We start from the raw sequence: 27286 nt of genomic DNA on the forward strand, positions 1-27286 counted from the left end.
AATCTAAAAGTCATCACATTTAAGAGGTACCTTGCTGTTGATTTCAAAAATGGATTGCAATGCTGGAATCACTGTGGCTTTTGAAAGACAACCAACTATGCTGTGTGATGTTTCTAGCCCTTTGATGAAAACAAAACTACAGATTGCAGTTTCCAGTAAAAAAATTTTTTTAAAGGAAAGCATTGTCCAGAAACTTTTATTGGCTGAATTTGGCTGTATCAGTTAAACAGAACACAAACTGTCACCGTTGTTATGATGACGCAAACCAGCAATGTCAGGAGCAGCGTAATGAGGCAACATCGTGAGTGTTTCCTTTCCCTCTCCTTCTTTTTCAGCAGGGTGTCATATCCCGGTGTGTAAATATCTTCCAACCAGTACTGCAGGTCGTTTGGGTTTTCCTGCAAGAAAAATGACTGGGTTCTTTCTTGTGCATACATAATAAACAACAACAACACCATCATGCAGTTGAATATATTTTGGCTGCCACCAAAAAATGAACTATGGCCACCCCAGATATGTCCAAGGGTCCAACCTGCAACAGTTCACACCAGGGGTCAGCAAACTTTTTCAGCAGGGGGCCGGTCCACTGTCTCTCAGACCTTGTGGGGGGCCGGGCTATATTTTTTTTTGGGCGGGGGATGAACGAATTCCTATGCCCCACAAATAACCCGGAGATGCATTTTAGATAAAAGCACACATTCTACTCATGTAAAAACACACTGATTCCCAGACCGTGTGCAGGCCGGATTTAGAAGGTGATTGGGCTGGATCTGGCCTTAGTCTGCCTACCCATGGCTGAGACGCTTCCACTTAGTAGCATGAGGGCTAGATGGGGGGCGGACACCTTCATACCTAAAAAGGTGCAGAGCCGACTCAGTGTGATTGACCAGTTTACATATTTGTGAAACTTTAGAATCCTGTCTTTGACATGGAAGCTTAATGGAGCAACAATAAACAATTTAGAAAGAAGGAAAACACAATCTGATTTGCATCCTGGCTTTTCGTACTGTCGATAGAAACTTACTCCATTCACAGAACGACCCCTCCCATAAGTGCAACTTTCCTTCCATAAATGGAAGCGCTTTCCATTCACAGAGCCAAAATTTAGGATCTGGGCTTCTGCAAGCAGTCCCAAAGCTTAGTGCTCCCTTTGCCCTGTGCGGTACCCAATTTCCCCAAGTACTTAAATGTCCAGTATCTCAGGCACAAATAAAACAGCGTAGTTCTGGGGTTGCCAACCCTTTGGGGCCCTTGCCTATATTTGCAAACCAGAGAAAGTGTTGCTGGCATTAGCCCAACCTATTGACTTGGCTGAAACAGAATGTTTCTTTCATGTCTAATTTCAGCTGGGGGGTAGGACATGTGTGAATCAGGGAAGGTCTCTATGGGTGCATGGGTGTCTATGGGCATCACATTACCAACCCCGGTATAATTTTTTTGTGGGGGCAGATGCGATTTTGCGGAATTGTACCTTTAGATAGTGAGCCAGGCTAGAGTTTAAGGAATGTCTGTCGTAGTCTTGGACAGTCCAGGATGGGTATTTTTTTCCTTCCTTCCAGCTGTCATCAGGGAAGACATCACTGTAAAGAGGATTTCTTTTGATCGTTGATTTCAAGGTGATTGGTGTAATGTGTTTTCCAAGAGCTTTATCTATCGCTGCAGGATGGGACTCACTGACTTCCACGATAGGCTGCTCACGTAAATTTTTCTTTTCTCTCTGGAAGAGACACATACGAAAAGGATGAAGGCTGTCATCGACATTTACCTAAGAGCATATTATTTCACAGACTTCCTCTGGAGCTTAACAAAGTCCTTTACAGTAATCATCAGCTAATCCTAGCTTTGAAAATCTTCTATTGAGAGGAACAGTCATCTTTGTTCTTGTAATATGGTCAAATTACTATAAGAATCTGAAAAGTTCTTTAACAACCTGGTCACAAGAAAGGCTTGACTAAGATTCAACGATTATTCATGGAATTCAGATATAGATGAATACAAAGCAACTTGATGCCAAAACACATTATTTTAAAGCAGCAATTTACCTACATATGCAGCCAAAGCTGACAGCAGGCAGGAATATTTCCTTATTCATCATCACCAAAGCGAGAGAGTTCCTATTACTTTTCACCCTGGAAGTGGAATGCCAATTCAAAGTTCCCAGTTCAAAACCCCAAACTTTAGCCAGGTATCATTAATTTCACAAAAGACCATGATTATTACACATCAATAAGTTGAATTACAGGTTTCCTCCAGACTATCAGCATTTTGCAGCAGAAATTCAAGCTCATGCCAGGAATTTAGATTTGCACAGTTAAAGAATATTAAAGCATATTATTGTCCTAGAACACTGAATCTGCTTAAATAAACAGACAAACTTCATTTTTTGTGTGGTTAGGAAAGTGATGAGGAAATGTGCTGAAAAGTGTGGACTGAACAAACGACGGACATGAACATATATAAATACCCCACAAGCAAATCAGAAATACGGCTGAATGTTCATTGCTGTGCAACCTCCCTGCATAAAAATAAGAACAAATGCTCCATAAACACTAAACATGTTCACACAAAAAAAGAAACTTTGTGCAAAGCAGATCAGGATGAATGCTTAATTATCAGGTCGCCTGAAGTAGCCTATAGATTTATTTATTTTTTTTGGCAGTCTGAAAGAGGGAAGCAACCCACAGTACGAGCCCAAAGGGAGCAGGGTGGGGAACAATGGTTGATTCAGCCGGCCAAGTGATGAGCTGACTGCCTCAATTGCTCTGTCTCCCTTGTCCTCTCAGTTGTGGCATAAGAGGGCAAAGAAATCGGGGAGGTGAATCTGCTGTCTGGTGCCCCCATCTTCAAGAGAGGTTGAAACGTCCCTGTCAGGACCACTTGCTGCTTTTGCCTATCCTTTTTTATGAGAGGGTGGCACACTGTTTCAGCTGGCATGCTTTTCTGCTCTGAAGGAATTTCCGCCCTCCCTTCCCCACAGGTGGGCGGGGTTTGCGGCACCGAGCGACGGCTCACCTGGGCGGGTGCCTCCCACCTTCTTGGGCTGGCCTTTGACCCACCCTCGGCCAGGGAGGACAATGGATGGCCTGCCGGGGGTGGGGCTAAGGCCAAAGAAAAGAGGCTGACCCCTTTGTCCAAGCCTCTTTCACTTTTCTTCCTTCCAGGCATGTAGGTCAAACTCCCGGGATGAGGTTACTGGAAGGGCTGTGTAAGTTTGTGCTTTACAGTCCCCTCTCACTGGACCTCACCTGCCTGCATATCCTCCGCCAGATGGGCTGAGAGGGTTACCTGCCAAGGCCTGTGCCAAGTTTCCCATTTCTGAAGCTAAATAATGTTGTGGCAAATTTGAACCCATACCCTGGTCTCATTCTTTGGGGAAAAGGGTAGGCACCACAGACAGGGCTTAGCGCGTGTGCCCGCAAAGGGATTTTCTTGTGTAGTAGCCTGCCTGATCCAGCAACTGAACCTCCATTGTTCTGCCTGGACGCTGAGGTCCAGCACCAAGGGCCTTCTGGCGGTTCCCTCACTGCGAGAAGCCAAGTTACAGGGAACCAGGCAGAGGGCCTTCTCGGGAGTGGCACCCGCCCTGTGGAACGCCCTCCCACCAGATGTCAAAGAGAAAAACAACTACCCGACTTTTAGAAGACATCTGAAGGCAGCCCTGTTTAGGGAAGCTTTTAATGTTTAATAGGTTATTGTATTTTAGTGTTTTGTTGGAAGCCACCCAGAGTGGCTGGAGAAACCCAGCCAGATGGGCGGGATATAAATAATAAATTTATTATTATTATTATTATTATTATTATTATTATTATTATTATTATACACAGCCCGATTGTAAAACAGACAGGCTTCAAATCAGTTGACTGTTGGGTAAATGGCGCACTGCATTACTGCCATCCCAATGGCTAGACTCCACCAACATTTGATTTCACTATGGTACGCAGGTACGCCACGGCTGTTCTGAACAAATTTGGGACTTTAGCCTTTCTTGGAGGGCACAGGAGATGCATTGCATATAAAAGCTACCTGAATCCATTATACCATGTATATGTAAGCAATTTCGGTTGGATGGCGCTTAAAAGGATGTCTTTGTTTCCAGTCCTTCCCCAACCTGAAAAAAGCAGTCCCTCTTGCCATCCATTCTTGTGTATTTGCTTTGTCTCTTCTTTTTCCTTCATGTGGTATATTGCCTGTGTAAATAATGCCTGAATGGGGTTTCCATCAATAATGTCCAAATACATTATTACTACCCACTTTTCGTACTCGGTGAAGGATGCAAATTTCTCTCATTATTTGTTCATAGTACTACACCTCGGTGCTAATTATGCAGTACTTAATTAATAGATACCACGAGCCTAATTTTACTTTTTATAATATTTTTGCTAAAAAAAATTCAACATAAAATCCAAAAATCAACCTAACTTACAAAACATAATAAATTTAAAAAAGAAAAAAGGAGAGAAAGAGAGATAAAATAACTGTAGGGCCCTTTACTATATTCATATCATATATACATATCCAATCATTTATCTACACACAGAGTAGACCTTCCCATCTCCCACCTAAGCCTACTTCTTCTCCTGGTCTCTCAGTCTGGGAGACCTTTTCCTACCCTGTCTATCATGCAGGGATCCTGCTCTGCCAACTGTCCCCTTCCTGTGTATGCCATCCTCAGTCCAAAGTATTTGCACAGCTTCAAAAAGTTTTTACAGAGCTACGACTAAATACAATAAGCTCTGCTTATAGAGATGGGAGACACAGAGACATACCAAAAAACGAACGTGTTTGCATTAGGGGATGTTCTGAAGTAGAGGACCTTATGTATTATATCTTGCACTGTCCGTTATATAATGATGCAAGAAAAAGATTTTTGGTACCTATAATGACAGGGTCCCCTGACCAGAACCCCCTTGACATGGTTTTATATCTCCTTGCAGACCCAGATAAGTATGTGACCTGGCGGGTAGCACTTTTTGCAACTGCTGCCAGGAAAATTAGAGCAAATTATATAGCCAAGGTAGCCATTAACTGTAAAGGGGATGAACTTATTTGATCCCATGTATCTACCTCAGGGACGCGGGTGGCGCTGTGGGTTAAAGCCTCAGCGCCTAGGGCTTGCCGATCGAAAGGTCGGTGGTTCGAATCCCCGCTGCGGGGTGCGCTCCCGTTGCTCGGTCCCAGCGCCTGCCAACCTAGCAGTTCGAAAGCACCCCCGGGTGCAAGTAGATAAATAGGGACCGCTTACTGGCGGGAAGGTAAACGGCGTTTCCGTGTGCAGCTCTGGCTCGCCAGAGCAGCGATGTCACGCTGGCCACGTGACCCGGAAGTGTCTTCGGACAGCGCTGGCCCCTGGCCTCTTGAGTGAGATGGGCACACAACCCCAGAGTCTGTCAAGACTGGCCCGTACGGGCAGGGGTACCTTTACCTTTACCTTTATCTACCTCAGGCTATGCTCTATCTTTGTCACCAAACTCTGAGTATAAATTGCACACTGTATTAATTGATACTGTTTTTAACATTAGTGACCATGTGATGATTTTAGCTTATGAATTTTATTGTTTAATGTTTTTATTTGTACATTGGGGTACTTTTATAGCTTTGTTTAGAGTATGTAATGTTTTAATAATACAAATGTTTTTAGTCTTTTTTTACCAATTCAGTATATTTTCTTTTAATTGTCAAATAATTCTGTGTACATTGCGGCAGCCTTTGGCTATGTGCAATAAAACTGACTGAGACTGAGACAGTCCGAAGTAAATATATTCCTATATATTTCTCCTGCAAGGGTCAATATTTTCATAAGGAACAAACAATAATTGGACCAAGTACATATTCCCAGCTGGGAGTTTGCATCAAACAATTGTTGCTGTTGGTGATACTGGCACAGATGCATCTTGAAGTGGGAAAACTGACGGATCTGGATTCTGATAGATTTCTGGTCGAAGCACCTAGAGTAGAAAGCACCTTTTCCTCTTTCCTACGTGTAAACTCACAGAATGTTGACTTCCTGACAAGGTTCACAGTTTCCAAGCAGAAGCCACGACCGTGAACTGCGATCCTGTGCCACCATGCATCAGGCAAACCCCTCATTCCCTTTCCCCTTGCTTCAAAAGCAGAAAACAAAATCAGTTGTGGAATACGCTCCACAAGATTTTCCCAGGCGCAAGTCATGGTTTGAAAAGCAAGACGTGCAGGAAAAGGATGCTTCTTCCAATGAGCAGCGTCTCTCAGAGCCAGTGGCGTAGCGTGGGTTGTCAGCACCCAGGGCAAGGCAAGTAATTTGCGCCCCCTAACCCGTGGATTTGCACCCCCTAACCCTAACCCCCAGATGTTGTGCCCGGTGTGGCCGGGCCCCCTCTGCACCCCCCACGCTACGCCACTGCTCAGAGCCAATCAGATGAAGAAGTGAGGGAGCCGATCATGGGAAGAATAAACTAGACTATCTGGGAAGATACTTGCGTACCAGATGGAATTCTGATTGTTCACCATTAAAGGTTGCAGGTACACACACCATGCTTGCAAAGCAGAGAAAAAGATGTAATCAAATGCGAAATAATTGCTGTCTGTTTTTGGATTGCAGCCAGAGAGATTGCAAGGAAATCGTTATAAGAAACCCTGTGCAGGAGGATTCTGGCATTCACACCCCTTTCACATGCCTAAGTTGCCAAGTCTGTTTTAGAGCTCTAAAATTATCCTCGGCTACTGCTAGGGAGTGAATCGATCTGCAGTACCCGCCAGCTGTGGTTTTAGCTCCCGTCAGTTTCCATATGCCATTTCTGAGCCCTGACATATCCTCAGATCAGATTATCTTGCGTGTCTTTTGTGAATCGTAGTTTGCCCCCTCGAGCTTTCATGAGCCTAATTGAAATGGCACCACCGCAATAGCTTATCGTGTGTGTGTGTGTGTGTGTGTGTGTGTGTGCCATTATTTCATCACCCTATTATGTATTTAAAGTTCTTCAGAGATGCTAATGGTGTCTCAGGCTTGCGAACTGGACGTGGAAAAGAAGGGCTATTTTACTACTGGTGCTATTAGGGTGGGGTGGGAGATGGATGTGGAAAAAGGCATAAAAATAATGCGATCTGAGTGTGATGGTTATTTTAAAAAGTGTTGGGGGGGGGGAGAAGAAAATCAGATATCAGAATGTACAGTGGTATCTCGGGTTACATACACTTCAGGTTACAGACTCCGCTAACCCAGAAATAATATCTCAGGTTAAGAACTTTGCTTCAGGATGAGGAGTCTCCGCTGCGCTCCGAAGGCTTGCGGATAGCCGCCTGAAGCCTGGAAAGTGAGAGCGGTCGGTGCACACTGATCCCTCTTGCTCTCCAGGCTTCGCTTCGCTGGAGAGGCGCTGCACAGTTTTCCCTCTATGCTCAGCGCCCCTTCAGTGAAGTGGGAGGAGACATTGAAGGGGCTCCATTTCTCCTGCCGCTTTGCTGAAGGGGCGCTGAGCAGAGAGGGGGAGAATTCCCCCCCCCCCCGTTCTCTCCCTCCTATGGTACGGTGCGTCCTATGGTCCGGTGCATCCTATAGAGCGAAAAATACGGTACATTGGCTGCCCCCTAACACGATGAATTAGTGCCGGAGTTTGAAATTTCTTGTGGAATTGTGAGAGCAATTGTTAGAAGAACGAAACTTTTTCGTAGGGGCCATGGACAGCATCTGGCGATGCAGGAATGTCTGGCCTTCTGTGACCTTCCAAAAGCATCTGGTTGGCTGCAGTTAGAAGCAGAACACTGGCTTGCATGGAGATGATTCAGCAGGGCAGGTCTTGTCTTCAAAGATGTAAATTAGTTTCAGTTCAGCCACTTTTGGGGGGGTGAGTAGGTCACATTCAGTAATGGGTTTTCTCCCCCATTGGTCCTTACTGATCAGCTGCATGGTGGTGTCTGAGAACTTTGATGCATCCAGATCTCATTTTTTATCATCACCATGAGCAACGTTGTTCAAGTATACGCACTTTGTAGAGTGGCTTAGGCAACTGCACCTCCAAGCACATGTGGACCGAAAGCAAAGACAGATCAGAAAGTAGTATAATTGCCCCCCCCCAGGCCATGTGACTTGGTCCACAGGCTGTAAAACTGGCTGGTGTGTCCAACCGTAAGTGGAAGCATTGCAAGAAGATGGGCATTGCAGTCAGTCCTCGCTGCGACTACTACAGAGGTTAAATCTAGGGAGGGAGGAAGCTTACGAGTTTATTTGCATCATAAAAGCCTCCACATGGAATTCTGATTGCTTACCATTAAAGGGAAAGCCTGCAGGAAATTGTTTTTTGGAACCTGAGGATCAAACGACCTCTAGCCAACTCATGTCTGCTTTTTGCAGTTCACACACAACCCTCTTACATCCTGATGCTACAAATTTTCCTGGAAGTTCGTGTGTTTAATTTGGCTTTCTAAAGTCTATCTTTGATGGGTAATTCAGTTGCCCTAGTTGGTTCATGCCAGTCTGCATGGTATGGCTCAATGGTGCTCTCTTACTGTAGGGATAACCTACAGGAAAATCTACTGTAATGAATATATAAGCAACACACCCAGCTGCTAGGTAGTGCTGTACCATATGTTTAGTGCTTTACTTAAGTCTTGTCTTCTTCTTGTGGCAAAGGACTTGTTTGGTATTGTAACAGATCCATTCCTTGCTCCAAACTAGTATTTCCAAATGCCCCAGGTTAATCACATGCTATTCCATCCCTGGGCATAGAATACCCTCCAATATTTCTCCTATGAAAATAGGGATATCCTATTCAATCATCATTTTATTTATACCCCATCCATCTGCCCCAGCCACTGTTCCAACATACATAAGAATACAATAAAACATTAACCATTAAAAAAAAAAAAACCTTCCTTATACGGGGCTCCCTTCAGATGTCTTCTAAAGGTTGTATAGTTACTTATCTCCTTGGTTTGGAGGAATCGCATAACTCCATCCCCTCCTCCATTTCTCCAATGAAAATAGGGATGTCATAAGGAAAAATGGGACATTCTGGGATCAAATCAGGAACTGGGGTGGCTTCTGTAAATCCAGGAGTGTCTGTGGAAAATGGGGACACTTGGAGGGTTTGAATAGCTTAGACTAGAGGCACAAAGGTCAGGTTCTAGGATTTTTTTGTGGCTGCTTGCCAGGAAAGAGCCTGAACATCACATCTCTTAAGATTAATCTGCTGGCATGGTCTTATTAGTAAGAGTCTCACACCCTCCGATTGCAATGCTATTGTGGTGTAGACCTGAGAGAACTGGGCACAAGTTCAGTTTGAGCTTGGAATTTGTTGGGTGGCCATAGGTAAAATGACTAGCTTTCGGGTTCAGTTTGACACCTGCAGCATGATGATGAGACAGGTTTGCTTCTTACGGGTTTTATGTGGATGAACAAAGAGTGTATAATGTATTTCGGGAAAAGAGAAGGTTAATTGTAGTCACTCCAGCTAGCGGCTGTATGTTCTGAAACAGGCTCCTCACCAACCAGCTAATTGTCAGGCATATTGTATTTCTAACAGGCATCCTTGTGCACAAGCCCAGCTGCTGCTGCTGCACGTGTGTAGTTGGATCGGGGCCAGGGAGTCTAAGTGTGTGGTTTAGCAAAGAAAAGGAAGACCGCACTCTCTTTCATGGGGCAAACATTTTCAGTGCAAAGGCCAATAGGGCTTGGGCAGCCTTTACCTTCCATTATCTGAAATTAGATGAGAGGGGAGGAAATAGACTCCCCCAAAGCAGATTTTTTTAAAAAGTCAAAAGATAGACTATTGGTCTGAAACCCAAGTTACCTGTCATGGCAGCCTCAGAATTTGGTGGAAAATAAATGAAAACACTTCTAGGCAGAGGAAAGCACTTTCAGAAGCGCAGGGGGGCACATTAATCTGAATGATCTCTCGGTAAAGGTCGTGACAATCTCACAAACACAGCACGGAGGCAGCGAGTCCTAAGAAGCAAGTGTTTGTTAAAATAAAATGAATTCCAGGGCTGGGAATTTAGGTTGCTTTCAGGGTTTAATGACTTCAGGAACCTAGAGGTCACTCACATCTCTTCTGAAAAGGAACACGAACCCCCCTCTCCCATTCCGGTCTTAACTAACCCTTAACCTCATTAGGCCTTTCGTCCTAAAACAAAACATGCTATTCATCAAGCATTCGTTCTACACAGTGCGTACATCATGTTTATTTTGGTATCTGGAACATGTAAGACATATGCAGTTCCTCCTTATTTTTTGATCGTTAAAACGGGGGGGGGGGGGCGCGTTAACAATTAAGGCGGCAATCTCAAACATAATTATTTCCAAGTAAAACTTGCTGAAATCGGTCAGACTCATTCCTAAGTCAGCATGGATAAGATCAGGCTGTAGGTTTGGGCCTATCAAGGAATGTGTTTCTGTTGAATTTTACATTTCAATAAGACATTCTCCCAGAAAGCTCTCTGAAGGTTTAAAATATAGGGTTTCTTTTAATGCCTCGTATCTCTCTCTCTTTCTTTCTTTCTTTCTTTCTTTCTTTCTTTCTTTCTTTCTTTGCCAGGTTGGACCATTCTTACTTCTTCTTTTAAAAAAGGAAACTCCTTTAAGCCCTGACAGACAGACCTGAGAGTTTTTATTGATCTGCATTATGAGGTATCAAACACATACACTGGGAAGGGAGAGAAATATATGCAAATACTTTAGTGTAACAGTTGCTGAAAATCAAATTTTATTAAAGGGTTGTCTACATGTGTGAACCAAGGGTGTGTGGTTGCTGTGGGGAAAGCATTTAAAGTCTCTTCTAGATGGCCATGCGCAGGATTCGGCACATTGGCAAGTGCTTAAAAATAGCACTAAACAGTGAATGCTGAAGGCTGAATGTTGGTGAATGTGCACACTTGGCTTACTGTGGACACACACAAATGTTTCCAGCAGCCATCATGAGCTATCTGGCAATGAGTCTCAAGTCCTGTGCTCAGAACTGAGGGTCCCTACACATGTATCCCAAGTGTTCTTATGACACAAGTGAGATAAGCTGAGCTAGTGTTTAAAGAACATGTGTTCTATCCAGGGCTGGATTTATGTATAAGCTAAACAAGCTACAGTGGTACCTTGGGTTAAGAGCTTAATTAGTTCCGGAGGTCCGTTCTTAACCTGTAACTGTTCTTAACCTGAGGTACCACTTTAGCTAATGGGGCCTCCTGCCGCCGCCGCACTGCCGCTGCACAATTTCTGTTCTCATCCTAAAGCAAAGTTCTTAACCTGAGGTACTATTTCTGGGTTAGTGGAGTCTGTAACCTGAAGCGTCTGTAACCTGAGGCATCTGTAACCCGAGGTACCACTGTATAGCTTAGGGCCCCACTCTCTTGGGGGCCTCAAAATAAAATTAAAGGGAAAAAACCTGGATGTACATTTCCAAAATATAAGATAAAAAACAAATAAACCAACACTTGCTTACAGCAGCAGTGTTTTGTGTTGTGTAGGCTCCTTAGATGTAAGTAATGGGCCTCACCTGCTAGCCTGCTCTCTAAAATATTACTGGTTTGCTCATTTCTATATATAGGGTGCCTACCTACTAGGTCCATAAATTACCATGTAGCATATATTCAACACAGGACATCTGGACATATAAAGGGCCCCACTACCTTTAGTAGCTTAGGGCCTCATCAAACCTGAATCCAGCCCTGATTCTTTCCCACAGCATCTCTGTCACAACCTTCATAATTAAAGGTTCCTTCCAGATGCTTCTTTTGTGGGTGAGATTCAACTGCATGAAAAGTGATGGGGAGCTGCAGTGGAGAAGGTTTGGGTAAGAATTGTTGGACGTGGCATTGTATGAGCTCCCTGCAAACCAACAAGATGAATGCTCAATAATCTGCCAGTATCGTATAACCCCCTCGCAAATTTGTGCAAGTAATTCAGGATGGATGCTGGATAAACAGCATATAGGGAAGAGACCAGAGAGCACTGGAGATTGTTTTGAAGTGGTACCAACTGATCAGTGGTTGCTAGCTTTCATTTTAAAATGTATTCCCTCCCGCCTCAGATTTGCTTCCTTTAGGTTTGGTTTGACTGAGAAGCCCTCCAGTTAGAATGCCATATGACAATATCTACCAAAAACATGCCAGCAAAAATGAATTTAAATGAATTTAAAATATCAAACAATTTAAGTCTAAAGCACAGGAGCAAAGCTAAGTCAGGGATGTTGCCAAGATGAGATACAGGATTTCCCAGTCCTGTGAAGTTCTCTGTAAAAGGTACAACAAACTATTGAATTAGTAGAGGATGAGTCCGGTGCTCTAGCAACTTACCTGCGAATAGACTCTGTTGTGCCATTGCTGTTGCCCAGGAAAATGTGTGTCTGGAAAATTTGCTAGCCAGGTTTGTAAAAAGACGGAGGTTTTTGCTAAGGATTTCACGTCTAGCTGCAGGAATTTGTCGGGATGGTTGTTGTTTGGCAGTGCAGAGAAATCCATGTCTCTCTGTTCCATATTAGTGAAAGCCAGTTGCTCTACGCCGGAGCAGCTCCCATCTTCTTCTATAATTAATTAAGTGAACAAGGAAATTGTCTTTCTCCTACCTGAAACTGTAGCTGACTGATGTCAGGTATATACATTTCCTATTGTCTGCACATGAAAACGAGCAACACGGCTGCCCCTTTTAAAGCAGCCGTTCTCAACTTGTAGGTCCCCAGATGTTGTTGAACTACATCATCCCTACCTAGCAAGGCCAGAGCTCAGGGATGATGGGAGTTGTAGTCCAACAACATCTGGGGACCCACAGGTTGAGAACCGCTGCTTTAAAGGGTTAGCCGATGTTTTCAAGAGCTGGTCTGAAGTGAAAGGAAAGCTCTAAACGTGATGATCAGTTACCGGATGCCCGAGATGAGTGCAGCAAATGTTGCAGAAGTAGCGATTTCTGCAGCATGTATGCATAAAAATGACACCAGAGCTTACAATGTAAAATGTAGCTTTAAAAAACCCAATCCCAACTTTATTGCTACAGCAGCATTTCAGATGTCTATTCAAAACACTCTTGACTGTCACAAGATAATCACTGGCATGAAATACAGTGCTGTACATTGTGGTAAAGGTAAAGGGACCCCTGACTATTAGGTCCAGTCGTGGCCGACTCTGGGATTGCGGTGCTCATCTCGCTTTATTGGCCGAGGGAGCCGGCATACAGCTTCCGGGTCATGTGGCCAGCATGACTAAGCCGCTTCTGGCGAACCAGAGCAGCGCACGGAAACGCCGTTTACCTTTCCACTGGAGTGGTACATATTTATCTACTTACACTTTGACGTGCTTTTGAACTGCTAGGTTGGCAGGAGCAGGGACCGAGCAACGGGAGCTCACCCCATCGCGGGGATTCGAACTGCCGACCTTCTGATAGGCAAATACTAGGCTCTGTGGTTTAACCCACAGCGCCACCCGGTCCCTGCACATTGTGGTAGAAAGACCTTAATATCCCATATACACTTATGAGGTCTGGGCTGGCATGGTGATGGATCAGAAAAGAAATCGTGTAGTGGACAATTTGCTAAAAATGTAGCCTGACTGAGTGTCTGGCAGGTGTGAAAGTGGTTACATTCCACAGAAATAAGACAGGACTTGAAACCTCCCCCTTTGCAGGGAACAGGAACTGACTAATAAATGGCAATTTATAATTTATCCTCATAAAATTTCTTTGAAGACCAGTGCTCCAGAAACTATTGGGCTTACGTTGGCCATGATGGCTAGGACTGTTGGAAGTTGAAGTCCAATGACATGTTGGGAGCACCATGCTGGCTAATCCCCCTGCGCTAAATGGGTAGCGCAGTCCACCTTGACATATTTGGTTTTCTCCATTTTATTTTTTATTTTCAACAGAAATCAACCAACATTATATGGTTTGTGGGGAGTGAAGATATATATAAATGGAGTTTATATACATATATATTTATTGAAGATGTAAAAATCACGTGACTCAAATACAAAATTTTCTCATAAGGAAAATGTAAGTTGCCTTGTTCACGTTTCACAAAATTGCAAAACTATCTTTATAAAAAATCTTTTTTTAAAAAAAACAAAGAAGCTTATCACAAAATTATCTTCTAAAACTTTTTTTAAAAAAAAACAACCTGAAAATTTAGCCCAATTCATGTGAAACATTAGGTTTCTCTCCATGTGCAAACCACATGAGCACCAAGAGCTAGGCGTGGATCTTTCACTGAAAACCCTTGAGATCAAATGACAAGTTTAAAAACAGTACAGATTTCTTTCATAGGATGTTACAAACTCTAGAACGATGTTTCTCTACACTACATCAAACAGTGCAACTGAGATTCAGTGTTAATCTTTACAGTGTTTAATTGATTCAATACTTGTGTTCAAGTATATGTTCATACACATGATTAAAATCCCTACTTTGTCATTTTGTCTATTTTTGTTTATAAAAGTTTCTAAGTTACAGTAGATCATTTCTTACAGTATGTTTTTAAGGGCATGGAGAAACATGAGGTGTCACGCTGGGCCGCTAGTGATCTGTGGTAGGGAATCAAGAACCCACAACCCTCCAGGTGTTGTAAGACTCCATCAGCCCCAGGTTAGCACCACCAAAATTCAGGGATAATAGGAGCTATGATTCTGCTATATCTGGGGGACCGTAGGTTTCCCATGCCCGTTTAAAGGAATCTGCCTACAACTTCATGGAATTGATTCTTACGATTAAGTTGGTTGAAAATGGGCTGCTGTGATTATGAAAATTAATACTGGGAAGCTGTAGCTGTGTCCATAGATGTTCTGGGTCCAATGTCACATGCAAATAAATATTCGGACAGTTCTGAAAGTCTGATTCAGCCCTTAATAAAACAAGAATTGATTTCTCCAATACATTCCGTAATATAACCTGTTCAATGCTGTTAGATCAACTCACCCCAGAACCTGTTGCAAAAATTTCTGAAGTCAATCTGACACAAAGCATCAAAAAAATTACAATAAAATAAAGGGGATCTCATTTCCATACACAGCAAAACTATTAACCTAAAAAAAAATCCAAAAAAATCAGGGTAATATGATGACTTATTAATTTGCACAATCTTGTGGACAGTTAAGTGTGTTTAAGTCCCATTAACTGCAAGTGAGCAGGAGTAGCACACTAAACAATGCACAGTATCATGCTCATTATTTGTCTTTTGGAGGTTGGGGGTGGGGGAAAAAAAAGACATATTGGCCTACAGAATATAAACATTTAAAATAGTAATTAAAAAAAAAATCTGATAAATGTATCCAAAATAATTCATATAAAATTAATTATGGAAACTCTGAGCATAAAAAAAAACAAAAAAAAACCAAAAAAAAAATAAAAATGTATTGGCAGGCAAAAATAAATTAATTTGATTAAATTATATGTAATCTGATAATATTTGGTCTGAAAAAGCGTGCTCTTGTGTGTGTTTATAAATAGTGTGGCTGTGAAGAGCTGAGAGCTACCCAGCCAGTCTGCCTGCCAGAGGTCAACTCCTTTGCTGAATTTTCTGAGCATAAAAGTCTCTGCACGTCTCACAGCAACGCTGGTACCACCTCATGTCTTGGCAGAGGTTCTTCTCTCGTATCACTCTGCAGTATACAGGCCACTGGTCTCCAAGGCACTTGAACGTTAAGGCAGCTGTGAAACGACACAAAACCAAACGGGGCATCAATGCAGGTGCATATGTCAACGGCTGTGAATTGCATTTCTAAGATGTGAAACGTATGGTGGATGCATAGCGCAGGAAGCCTCTTACGTACAGGCAGCAAAACACCAACAACAAAGCGACTTGGGAATGAAACGCACGTAACAAGGTGGTTTTATAGAAGCAAAAAGGGCAAAAAAATGCTTCAAAACTTAGAGATAAAGGATGCAATTTACTAAGGAGTAAGGGACACAGGTGGTGCTGTGGGTTAAACCACAGAGCCTAGGACTTGCCAATCAGAAGGTCGGCGGTTCGAACCCCTGCGACGGGGTGAGCTCCCGTTGCTTGTTCCCTGCTCCTGCCAACCTAGCAGTTCGAAAGCACAAAGTGCAAGTAGATAAATAGGTACAGCTCCAGTGGGAAGGTAAACGGCGTTTCCGTGCGCTGCTCTGGTTTGCCAGAAGTGGCTTAGTCATGCTGGCCACATGACCCAGAAGCTGTATGCCGGCTCCCTCGGCCAGTAAAGCAAGATGATTACTGCAACCCCAGAGTCGTCTGTGACCGGACCTAACGGTTAGGGGTCCCTTTAAACTTTACCTTTAAGACCATTTAACACAGGAGCATAAGAACAAGGCTGAACCAGACGAAAGGCTAGGTGATATCCAACAACTCACACAGATAGAGTTGCACAGGTCGTCTGGGGTCCTCTGGGTTCCAGATCATGAGGATCTGGAACACAGCTCTAATGAATTGATTTTAGAATGTATTTCAATTAATTGATTGTGATTTTATGTCAACTGTGTTATTTTTACTGTTGTTAGCCGCTCTGAGCCCAGCTTCAGTTGTGGAGGGCGGGATATAAATAAAAATAAATAAATTATCATCATCATTGTTATTAATGTTCCCCACCCACAGGATGAGCAGCGGTGCCATGATTTTGATCCTGGGAGAGTTGGGGAAGCATGGCACGCATATGAATGTGACAAGACAAAGAATAGTCACTCCCCCATATGACCTTGCAACCGCTTACCTAACCTAGGAGATGTAATTGTGTTCACATTAATTTTTTCGTTGCAGGGCTGCAGGTGGCAGGGTCTATATGCTGCAGGCTTTTCAGAGGAGAAACACTCGTTGCCGTGTCTTCCCGTGATCTTGTGCATACACTGGATGACTCGGGACTGCATTCCTTTGCCACAGGTAATGGAGCACTGCAAGGAAGGTAAGAGAAATATGTAAGCACTTTTGCCCATGGAACAAAATCTTATCCAAGCCTGGTGTTATGATAGACTCAATGTCTGCATTTAAAACAATGAGAAAATATAGTTTCCTTTTGCGCCATCTTACATGGAGCACATTCTTCTCCCAAATAGGTGTTTTCAAGGGATGTAAATTGCATTCCCAGAACCCTTAAGGATCTATTCTGATATATGAAATAGCACTGGATATGGTTTAATTGTCCATCCGTCCCCCAAATACTATAGTCTTTCTTTGGAAGGAGGCTGGTTTAGTTTCTTCTATATCTCTGATAAAGACCTGTCTAGCAGTTAAAGCTGAGAATGTAAAGTTCCCAGGCAGCTGAAGCTCACCTGTAAGGAACAGCCAGAAGGAGCTCTATTAAAGCATTGTCCTTATATACAGTATTGTGTGGCTTGAGTAAAATACTCAGGGACAGGAGACTTCCTATTTTTATCCAGTTGCAGTCTGTTAGCTCTAAAAAGGCCAAACTTTGATCAAATCATTATTTTTATTGAAAGAATACAGGATCGGATCATGGTTTACAATCCTGGCTTCTTTCAACAAACCATAGTTTAAATCAATCAGATGAAAGCTGGTTAATTTAAACCAGAAAGTGGGCGCTTCCCGTCTCTTCCCTATGAACTCATCAGAGGAAGAGAAGGTAATGAGGAAGGCATGAGGTTCATATCAGAAAATAATATTGTTGCTTGTCCTCCATTCATTGTCTGCTGGTTGCAACCAAGACAATATAGCTGCAAATGGGTGGCTTTTATAGCGTTTCTGGAAGGTCAGAATCTCTGTACGCTCTAGTGTGTGGCGGCCACTGGTACTTGAACTAAGGGAACCAGAAATGCATTTTCTTCCATGCATGCAGCAGCCTTATGAACAGAAACCTAGACAAACACAGACTTTGTAGATAGAATGTGAAGTGATCTTAGTAAATCAATTCATTTTCAGGTTTAACCACTGGCAAAAAGGTATTATTGTACGCACACATGGTATGTGTTGCTTCTGCCTGTAGCTGATTAACAAGAATTCCTGGACAAAAACTATTAAGCATAAACAAAACGTTCTAATAGGCAGCCAGGTTTTCTTTGTGGAAACAACACTTCACTGTTAATCTCTGCATTTTGAATGCAGCCCTAAAGGTGCTGTTAAACTGTTCAAGCAGCAACTCAAGCAGAACATTCTTGTCAAAGACTGTACAAAAATGATTTCTGGATGAAGGTACTTGAAAGCCATTAAGGAAAGAATGATGGGTGGTATTTTTTTCTGCAAAAGCAGCGGTGATCTATTTTGAGTCTCTCTTCCACATAATTTAAGTAACTGAACTGTAAACACTATATCAAATTATCTTTCAACTTGGCACCCGCAACTCTCACCCTAAATTCTCCCTTTCCTCTGCCTGCGAGAGACATATATTTTGAAGCTGAATCCCTAGACCAACGGCTGAGGAAGGTGCTGTAATGCTACAAGCCACTTCCAGCTGGCCTCAGTACGAAGTAAATTAAGGGAAAAATTGCCACTGGCAGAGAGCAGCATTTAAACTCTGAACCTCAGCCAAGATAATAGGCAATCACTGCCGAGCTTGATAAAAATCTGCAATTGGAAGTGCCAATCTGTAACAGTGTTAACAACATAGACTTGGACAACTTCTTCCAAGAACAAATGATTACTCAGGTTGCAATGCAGAAACCACTTGTTCTAGAGTTATTACACAGAAGACAAACGAACACAAGAATGGCGTTCCTGGATCCGACCAAAGACCTCCTGAACACAAACCAGACCAGCATCTTAAATGAAAACTGCAAGGTTACTGACTGGCCTGACAAAGGATGGCTTTAAAAAGAAGACGACGCCTGGCGTGGTGGTATGCTTGCTGGCCCCAACCCACCTATAAAACAGGATTTTAAATATATATTTTGAGTTTGTCCAGGCTTCTGTACTCTGATATGTTCAAAGGCTGGACAGCAAGCAGGCAGGATGTAGCCTTGCTGCTAAAAGACTGTAATCCACTGCAGAGTAGATTGAGACGATAAGGGGGAGAGGGAAGAATTTCTGTGGGCTGCAGAGTGAGTGCCTCCCACATACTGTATTGCTAACAACTCCCTGGAGTTATTGCAGAAATCTCTTTCTAAGTTTTTATCTAAGTGCCAAAATGTGTACATCCACCCATCTATCAATCTTCCTTCCCCTTTTTGAGTTCCCTTCAAGAACAGATCACAAAATGTTGCCCCACCTTTAAAAAGAACCCCATCCCTTCACGTACAGAACAAGTATTTCAGTGAGAAGGCTGAGCTAGTTCAAACCAACCCTTGTATATGGTGTTTATCAACCTGACTAAGGCTTTTGACACTGTAAATCATAATGCCCTGTGGACTGTCCTTCTGAAAATTGGCTGCCCAGATAAATTTGTAAATATCATATAATATGACAGAAACAATCACAGATAACAATGGCTCTCAAAGTGAACCATTCACAGTGGGATCAGGTGTTAAACAGGGTTGTGTTATTGCCCCAGCTCTATTCATTATTTTCATTGCCATGATCCTACACTTTGTCAATGGGAAACTCCCCACTGGGGTAGAAATCGTATATCGAACAGATGGAAAGCTCTTCAATCTGAGCAGGCTGAAAGCAAAGAGTAAGGTTACCGTAACTTCCGTCATAGAGCTTCAGTATGCTGATGACAACGTAGTGTGCGCACGCTCAGAGGATGACCTCCAAACTATCCTAAATATCTTCGCAGAAGCTTACGGAAAGCTTGGCCTATCACTCAACATCCCAAAAACCAAAGTGCTGCACCAACAAGTACAAAATAGCCCCTCTGCAGCGCCACAGATCCAACTCAGTGGTGTAACGTTGGAAAATGTCGATCACATCTCCTACCTAGGCAGTTATCTTTCCACAAGGGTCAACATTGATGCCGAAATCCAGCATCGCCTGAGCTCTGCGAGTGCAGCTTTCTCCCAATTGAAGTGCAGAGTGTTTGAGGACCGGGACATTCGCAGGGAAACCAAAATGCTTGTTTACAAAGAGAGCCAGTGTGGTGTAGTGGTTAAGAGTGGTAGTCTCGTAATCTGGTGAACCGGGTTCGCATCTCCGCTCCTCCACCTGCAGCTGCTGGGTGACCTTGGGCCAGTCACACTTCTTTGAAGTCTCTCAGCCCCACTCACCTCACAGAGTGTTTGTTGTGGGGGAGGAAGGGAAAGGAGAATGTTAGCCGCTTTGAGACTCCTTAAAGGGAGTTAAAGGCGGGATATCAAATCCAAACTCCTCTTCTTCTTCTAACCTTACTGTATGCTTGTGAAACATGGACCAATTACAAACGCCATCTCCAACTTCTCGAAAGATTCCATCAATGGTGTCTCCAAAAAAATTTACACGTCACTTTGGAAGACTGGCAAACTAATGCCAGTGGACTGGAAGAAGCAAAGATCACCAGTGTCAAAGCAATGATTCTTCAATGTCCCCACTGTGGAAGGACGTGTGGGTCCAGAATTGGCCTCCACAGTCACTTACAGACTCATTGTTAAAACTGTGTTTATGGAAGACAATCTTACTCGGCTATGAGTGATCGCCAAAGAAGAAGTGCATTTTCTACTATGTACAATCCTTCCATCATCAGGAAGAGGGTTGGTTTTTTTTAATGCCTCTGAAAAGGTGAGAGTTTTATTCAATATTTCTCTCTCTCTATTTTTTAAAAAGAGGATTTTAAAAATGTCTGCTGCGCCACCAGTAAATAAAAGTGGGGTGGATACTTCAATATCAGAGGTGTGCTGCATTTTCTGTTGAAACCATGCAAAATATCTATTCCGTGTTCTACTCCATATGGAAACGAGCTGTCTGCCATTTTTATCCAATTTCTCTGAAATCCAGAGTTACAGCAGTTAAAAACTGGAAGCACGAAAGCTTCCCTTCTCTGCTGCAGATTCCGGACACCTCCAGCCAGCTTTTGTTGACAATAGCTTCAAGTTACCTGTAGATAACTACAGATAACTGAACCATTCACTTTTTGTCTACTGTATCTCATAGGGCTGCTGCAAGGATAAACAGGGGGTCGGGGGGGGGGGAATCTAGGTGCTGCCCTGAGCTCCTTGGATGAGGGCGGGGGCATAAAAGAAGCACAATGATTCAACACGATTACTGCTTACATGTCACACAACCCAAAGCTTTGACTAATACTTTCCATGTTTCTCAAACATGAATGAATTTATAGGAGCCTTTGCTTTTCTCTTAAACTGAATTTTTTAAAACTGTAGAATATTAACTTCATTTTAAGATGCTTGCCTATATTGCATTCCAATTTCCTCCTAGTCTTCTTAAGTTGCAATGTTAGTTTTATTATAAACCAACTAGGAACTGATATTGCTTCACACCATTCCATGAAACCACTTTTCACACCTATATAATATCTCCTTGAATTTACACACTTTAAGGGTCTCCTATAGCAACCTTTGTACTCATTGTGATTGTCTAGAGCCTCCTCCGAAAATATTTTTTAAGGCAAAAATCCCACTAGATTCCACTGGACTTAACTTCCAGTTTACTATGCTTACAGCTGGAACTGAATTTTCTTTTTCAAGCTGTTTCTAATTCTCTCAAATTCCGTTCAGAAATATAATTTCTCAGAAATCTGATGTCACAGGGACTCCAAATGAAGTAAGCCCTCCTTGCAAATACTTCACCACTAAGATTAGCTCTCAACAGCAAGCTCGTTTCTGAATATAGGTCCATTATAGCAGCTAGATGCCTCTTTGAATGCATTCTACCAGCTGTTTCATTGCTTCAAGATGGGACACTATATCTTGTTCTGATCAGCCTCTTGAGAAACATCCTCAGCGGCAACTTGTGGCAAAGCCTTGTTACAAAGCGTGTTCTCCCTAAAATGAGAGCACGTGTCGCGGTGTGGGCCGCCAGGCCAGCCCTCTGTTGCCAGGCAGGTTAATAGTTATTGCCTGACGCAATGATTGGCTGACCGGGTTGCTGGGGCAAATTGCATGTAGCAAATTGGCTGGGTGGGACCATAGGCTTTAAATATTGGGGCACACTGCTTTTGCTTTCTCTTTCGCAGAGTGCCTGCCCGCCCTGTGTTCTGGTTGACCTTGCTTTGCCTGTCATGGGGTCGTCTGCCTTGGGGCAGGGGCCTAATAGGAATTTTGCCATTTGGCTGATTGGCTGGTGCCATTTGGTTTTTGCCTACTACTTAGCAATTCGTCACAACTTGTAAGGTTGTGGTTAAGCATTGGTTATAAAAACTGGTGTGGAGGGGTCAGGATAGGCTGTGCCTGCCCCTCCAATGGTGCTGGAAGGGAATTCCGTTAAAGGAATCCTGGGGCTTGCCACGATTTCGTCCAATCCCTGAAATGGGACAAGGGCCGGCAAGCCTTGGGGAGCTGGTTGGGTGAGCGGTGAGGGACTGATGCTCAGCTCAACTGATCCCCAACATTGTCTTTCCCTTCACTGGCTTCCGATGGAGTTCGGATAGTCAGTTCTGTCCGGGGGGAGGGGGGGGACAGATATTCATAACCAATGTCTAAGCAACCACTCACAGATTTTGTATTTTAATAAAGTTGTGGCCAAAATAGTACCAAAAACCTTAAACTAAAATTACGTGTGATTTCTGAATTATTTTGAGGGGTGGCTTGGGGACCTACACACGCAACAGACTTCAGTACTTCATGATCGGAGCCTCCACTTGGTGTTTGGAGATTCCCCCCTCAGCCTACCCCAGACAGCAGCCCACCACAGTAAGAAGCGTCACTGAAGCCTGGGGTAATTTTTTCAGGGGGTCAGGGGGCTGGCACTGGACGGAATGGGAAATTCCAGCTAATACTAGCCCCTTCCATTAGCTTTTCTTGTGATCCAGCCCAAGGAAGAGCATTGAGACTGCTGGGTATGATCGTAGGTCATAGTTATGAGGCAATAGTTATGAGTTATGACTTTGTGTCAGTGCATCCTTACCATACATTTAAAGGGCATTTAAAGTGAATGGCTCCCCCCAAAGAAACCTGGGAACTGGAGTTCACCCCTTGCAGAGCTACCATTCCTAGCACTCATAACAAAATACAGTCATACCTCGGGTTACAGACGCTTCAGGTTGTGTTTTTTTGGGTTGCGGACCGCCGAAACCTGGAAGTACCGGAACGGGTTGCTTCCGGGTTTCAGTGGTTGCACATGCGCAGAAGCGCTACATCGAGCTTTGTGCATGTGCAGAAGCGCTGAATCGCAACCTGCACGTGTGCAGACACGGGTTGCGAACATGCATCCCACACGGATCACGTTTGCAACCTGAGCATCCACTGTACAGTTCCCTGGATTCATTGGGATGGAAGTAATTGCTTTAGATGGTATTGTGCGGACTGCACATTATCACAGGTGGTCAGGACATTGGAATTCTTTTTCTTCTTTCGCAATCACTCATAGCCGAGTAAGATTATCTTCCATAAACAAGGTTTTAACAGTGAGTCCGTAAGTGACTGTGGAGCCCAATTCTGGATCCACACGTCCTTCCACAGTGGGGACATAATTATTTCACTATTAATATATTTCTTCTTAATTGTATCTCAGTTCATTACTTTGATAAAATACATATTTTGTTACGTGCAAATGGCTTTAGATACCTATTAGGTCCATAAATTACCGTATAGCATATATTCAACACAAAAAACAGTGACAATTTGTTGTTGACAAAGGACAGCTGGATAGACAGGGTGAGTCTTTTAAAAAAGGCCCCGTGGAACATGTGTACCCTGTATCCACGGGGCCTCTTTTAAAGGACTCGCCCTGTATAAAGGGCCCCCTTACCTTCAGTAGCTTAGGGCCTCATCAAACCTAATCCAGCCCTGCCAATCTAGTCCAGCATCCTGTTCGCACAGTGGCCAACCAGATTCCAAGCAAGACTGGAGCACTTTTGAATGCATAAGCAGCTGCCTTCTTTTAAGCTTGTAACTTGCCACCAGCCCCCAAACGGATAATAGCTCATTTATTCATAAGATGACATAGCAAATAGCTAGCCGGCCTACCCAAAATGTTTATATTGGCAGGTTTTAGTAGAAGAAATCACATTTTGTTCTAGATTTTTTTTAAAAAAATAAGTTGTTTAAAAGGCAGATGAGTTCAAACAATAAATATCTATAAGGGGGGAGAGGTAGACGATTATGTCTCAAAGGATGGGAAAATACAAAATGAAGAACATCTGATTTTTCCACGGAAAATATCCAATTTAGGATAAATTTGTTTGAACTGTATCATCAGACATGTCTTCAAATTGACATGAACGGCACTCACTTAGAAAAGAACTTTCTGCTTGACTGGAAACATGTCTATACTGATTATACAATCATTCCCAGTTAGATCAGGACTCCAGAGTTCAATCATTGGTGTCAGCGTCAATTTTAAGGAATGACAGGCTTGTTTGGAAAATGAAAGGTATACTATATTGGCTAGCCTCTAGACACCCTGAAAGAAGAGGCCTAGACTTGAAACTTAAGTAAGATTAAGCTCGATTTTTTAAAAGGTTAAAAAAACCAAAACCTGATTGATACTAGAGCTATACTCAAACGGCCCCTGAATATTCAGTCTCCATTTGTGGACTGTAAACAAGGGGCAGGGGTGTCAAAAGTGGACACTTACTGTGGTGGGAGGGACAGATTCAGTCTATAAGCACTTAAAAATGTCATCTCACTACTGTCATGTCTGCCCCCCATCAGGGCTTTCCCCCCAGCCAGAACTCAGTTCCAGCAACTCTCCGGTGGGTGCCATTGCTATCCTAAGAGAACGAGGGAGGCGTTCATGGTGAGTTGCAGCACCTCTTTTTCTAGAAAAATTGCACTGCCTGAAATGATGCTGCATCCGGGTCATTTGGTGGTTAAGGGAATTGATGGAGAGCTTACCTAGAGGGAAACTGTATTAATGCCAATGGCACTGCCATCACAGGCAATGGTGAGATATACAGTGGTACCTCAGATTACAGACGCTTCAGGTTACAGACTCCACTAACCCAGAAATAGTACCTCGGGTTAAGAACTTTGCTTCAGGATGAGAACAGAAATTGTGCGGTGGTGGCAGTGGGAGGCCCCATTAGCTAAAGTGGTACCTCAGGTTAAGAACAGTTTCAGTTGGAACCAGTCCTATTCTATAGGGCCACCCCAGGTTACAAATACGATAGGGCGCCATCTCAATTGTCTTTTCAGCACCTGTTGAGGACTTTCCTCTTTCCACAAGCCACAAGTGGACATTTTTATGCCAGTACTGGATTTGAAATACCATATTTTTTGCTCTATAAGACTCACTTTTTCCATTCTAAAAAGTAAGGGGAAATGTGTGCGTCTTATGGAGTGAATGCAGGCTGCGCAGCTATCACAGAAGCCAGAACAGCAAGAGGGATTGCTGCTTTCACTGCGCAGCGATCCCTCTTGCTGTTCTGGCTTCTGAGATTCAGAATATTTTTTTTCTTGTTTTCCTCCTCCAAAAACTAGGTGCATCTTGTGGTCTGGTGCGTCTTATAGAACGAAAAATATGGTAGTTTTTATATGTGATTTCATTGTACAGTGGTACCTCGCAAGACGAATGCCTCGGAAAACGGAAAACTCGCAAGACGAAAGAGTTTTTCATTTTTTGAGTTGCTTCACAAGACGATTTTCCCTATGGGCTTGCTTCGCAAGACGAAACGTCTTGTGAGTTTGTTTCCTTTTTCTTAAAACCGTTAATACCAGGGTGCATCCGTGCTTTGCAAGACAAAAAATCCGCAAGACGAAGAAACTCGCAGAACGAATTAATTTCGTCTTGCGAGGTACCACTGTATTGTGAAATTGCTTTGAGATTCTTTGCAGGAAACAAGTAATAGACAACGATATAGTCTACAAGAAACAAGGAGGGACAGGCAATCACAAATTTCGCCCAAGTTGAGCTACGCTCTCCTAGAAATTGTGGCAGTGTATATGTGTGTGAGACCATGTGTTTCTAAAACCTTGAGAACCTAGGTAATAATTATGATAAACGAGCCATATTTCCTCTTTCCCTAATTTTTTGCCTTCGCGGCTCTTAGTTGTGTGAGATAGAGGCCGCTGTGATGTAATTACCTAAGAATTCTTCGATTAGGGAATAAGAAAATGCATCTGCTCTCTCGTTTTATTTTTTGCAGGGAATTTCACTTGGTGACCCCCTTCCTCCTTTACTAAGGTAGGGAAACAAAGGAGCAATTTAAACTTCAGCAATCCTCTTGTTACTGACAGCTTTGTTTTCAGAGTTCCTTACACTAATGGCTCTCTCTAGACCACACGGCTTGTTCAATGCGACTCCCTAGGCAACTGTAAAGTGTCAGGATGCATTTATTCTCTTATGCTCAGCATTCTCCTTTGACACTAGCCTCAGGGATCTGGCACACACTAAAAGTACAGGACTGCTGCAAAGGGGGAACTTGAAAAAACACACAAAAGCAAGGAAATGCAGCTCACTGCTTAAGGATATGCACACCTTTTCACCAACTAGTAAGCAAGTTACCATTGCTCAGGAATGACTGCTTTTAGCACTAAGGCTGCAGACCTACAAAGGCTTTCTAGGAACTTTCATTTACTCAGAACCTGGCTCTGAGGCTGGCTACACATTGCTGATTTCAAACGCAGCCAGATTATTCTTGATCTCAATTCAGATTGAAGCTGGTTGGGGAAAAATGTGTCAAAACACATTTTTTTTCATAAGAAATGATGGGACAGGCACAGGACAGAGATGAGTTGGATAAAAATCAGATTAAAAAAAAACTGGATTTTTTAAAATTTAAATTGGATTTTGAAAATAAAATGCTTTTGGAGGAAAAATCTTTCTAAAGATAAGTTTTCTATTTAAGTTATATTATAGTCCAAAGGTTATTCATCAGGAAATAAGGATTTGTTTTAAGTTTTTCATGTGCGCTAAAACTCAGACTAAGTTTTGTTTCAAAAAAAACCCACTGTTTAATCACATCAGTTAACAAAATGGATACATATGTTATTGCTTTAGTAAAATAAATTGTTTAAATTGTTATTAAGGAAATGATTATTTTTCTCCTTCCAACAAAGTACAGCAGAAAAGTTGTCCAAATATAAACAGTTAACTTATTAAACCTCACAATAATGTCATAATTATTTCTAATAGTACAGTGGTGCCTCGCAAGACGAAATTAATTCGTTCCGCAAGTTTTTTCTTCTTGCGAGTTTTTAGTCTTGGAAGCAAGGTTTCCCATAGGAATGCATTAAAAATCAATTAATGTGTTCCTATGGAGACCGCTTGCCAGGCTGGCGGTGCGGAGAAGGGCTTTTCTCCCCACCGCAAGCCTTCAGGACAGGTACGGGAACAGAGGGGAAGGCGCACAGCGCTTCTCCTCTGTTCTCGGGGCTTGCGGTGGGAGGAGGGTTTTTCCTCCCCACCGCCAACATTCAGAACAGCAAGTCTTCAGGACAGCCTTCCGAAGG

At 43.0% G+C, this 27286-nt stretch overlaps 2 protein-coding genes and 1 long non-coding RNA gene across 4 annotated transcripts in view; 1 reads left to right on the forward strand and 2 right to left on the reverse strand.

The window, feature by feature from the left end:
• Positions 1-217: 217 nt before the first annotated feature.
• Positions 218-12548, reverse strand: MINAR2 (membrane integral NOTCH2 associated receptor 2). Its single transcript, XM_083702469.1, has 3 exons — positions 12259-12548; positions 1472-1717; positions 218-398 (listed from the first exon to the last, which is right to left on the reverse strand). The coding sequence occupies exons 1-3, from the start codon at positions 12436-12438 to the stop codon at positions 219-221; spliced, it is 606 nt and encodes a 201-aa protein (XP_083558595.1). The 5' UTR covers positions 12439-12548; the 3' UTR covers position 218.
• Positions 12549-13865: 1317 nt separating this feature from the next.
• The window catches only part of ADAMTS19 (ADAM metallopeptidase with thrombospondin type 1 motif 19), a 126349-nt gene continuing 112928 nt past the window's right edge, over positions 13866-27286 (reverse strand). For both annotated transcript variants that reach the window (XM_083702219.1, XM_083702218.1), the window contains exons 22-23: positions 16630-16807; positions 13866-15592 (exon numbers count right to left, since the gene is read on the reverse strand). In XM_083702219.1, the coding sequence (XP_083558345.1) occupies positions 15441-15592; positions 16630-16807 (330 nt within the window). In that variant the 3' untranslated portion in view covers positions 13866-15440. The remainder of the gene's footprint in view (positions 15593-16629; positions 16808-27286) is intronic.
• On the forward strand, positions 16724-26054 carry LOC310827027. Its single transcript, XR_014556147.1, has 3 exons — positions 16724-16818; positions 24548-24632; positions 25981-26054. It is a non-coding gene; the product is annotated as an uncharacterized lncRNA (long non-coding RNA).

The sequence above is a fragment of the Podarcis gaigeae genome (genome assembly GCF_964106915.1).
Source record: "Podarcis gaigeae genome assembly, chromosome: 11".
In the NCBI taxonomy this organism is placed as follows: domain Eukaryota; kingdom Metazoa; phylum Chordata; class Lepidosauria; order Squamata; family Lacertidae; genus Podarcis; species Podarcis gaigeae.

Coding starts and splice junctions, on each gene's coding strand:
- MINAR2 (XM_083702469.1), bottom strand. CDS start 12,438: ATGGAACAGAGAGACATGGATTTCTCTGCACTGCCAAACAACAACCAT. Junction 1,718..12,258: donor ACAACAGAGTCTATTCGCAG/GTAAGTTGCTAG, acceptor TGTCTCTTCCAG/AGAGAAAAGAAAAATTTACG. Junction 399..1,471: donor GCCTGGCTCACTATCTAAAG/GTACAATTCCGC, acceptor TTTTTCTTGCAG/GAAAACCCAAACGACCTGCA.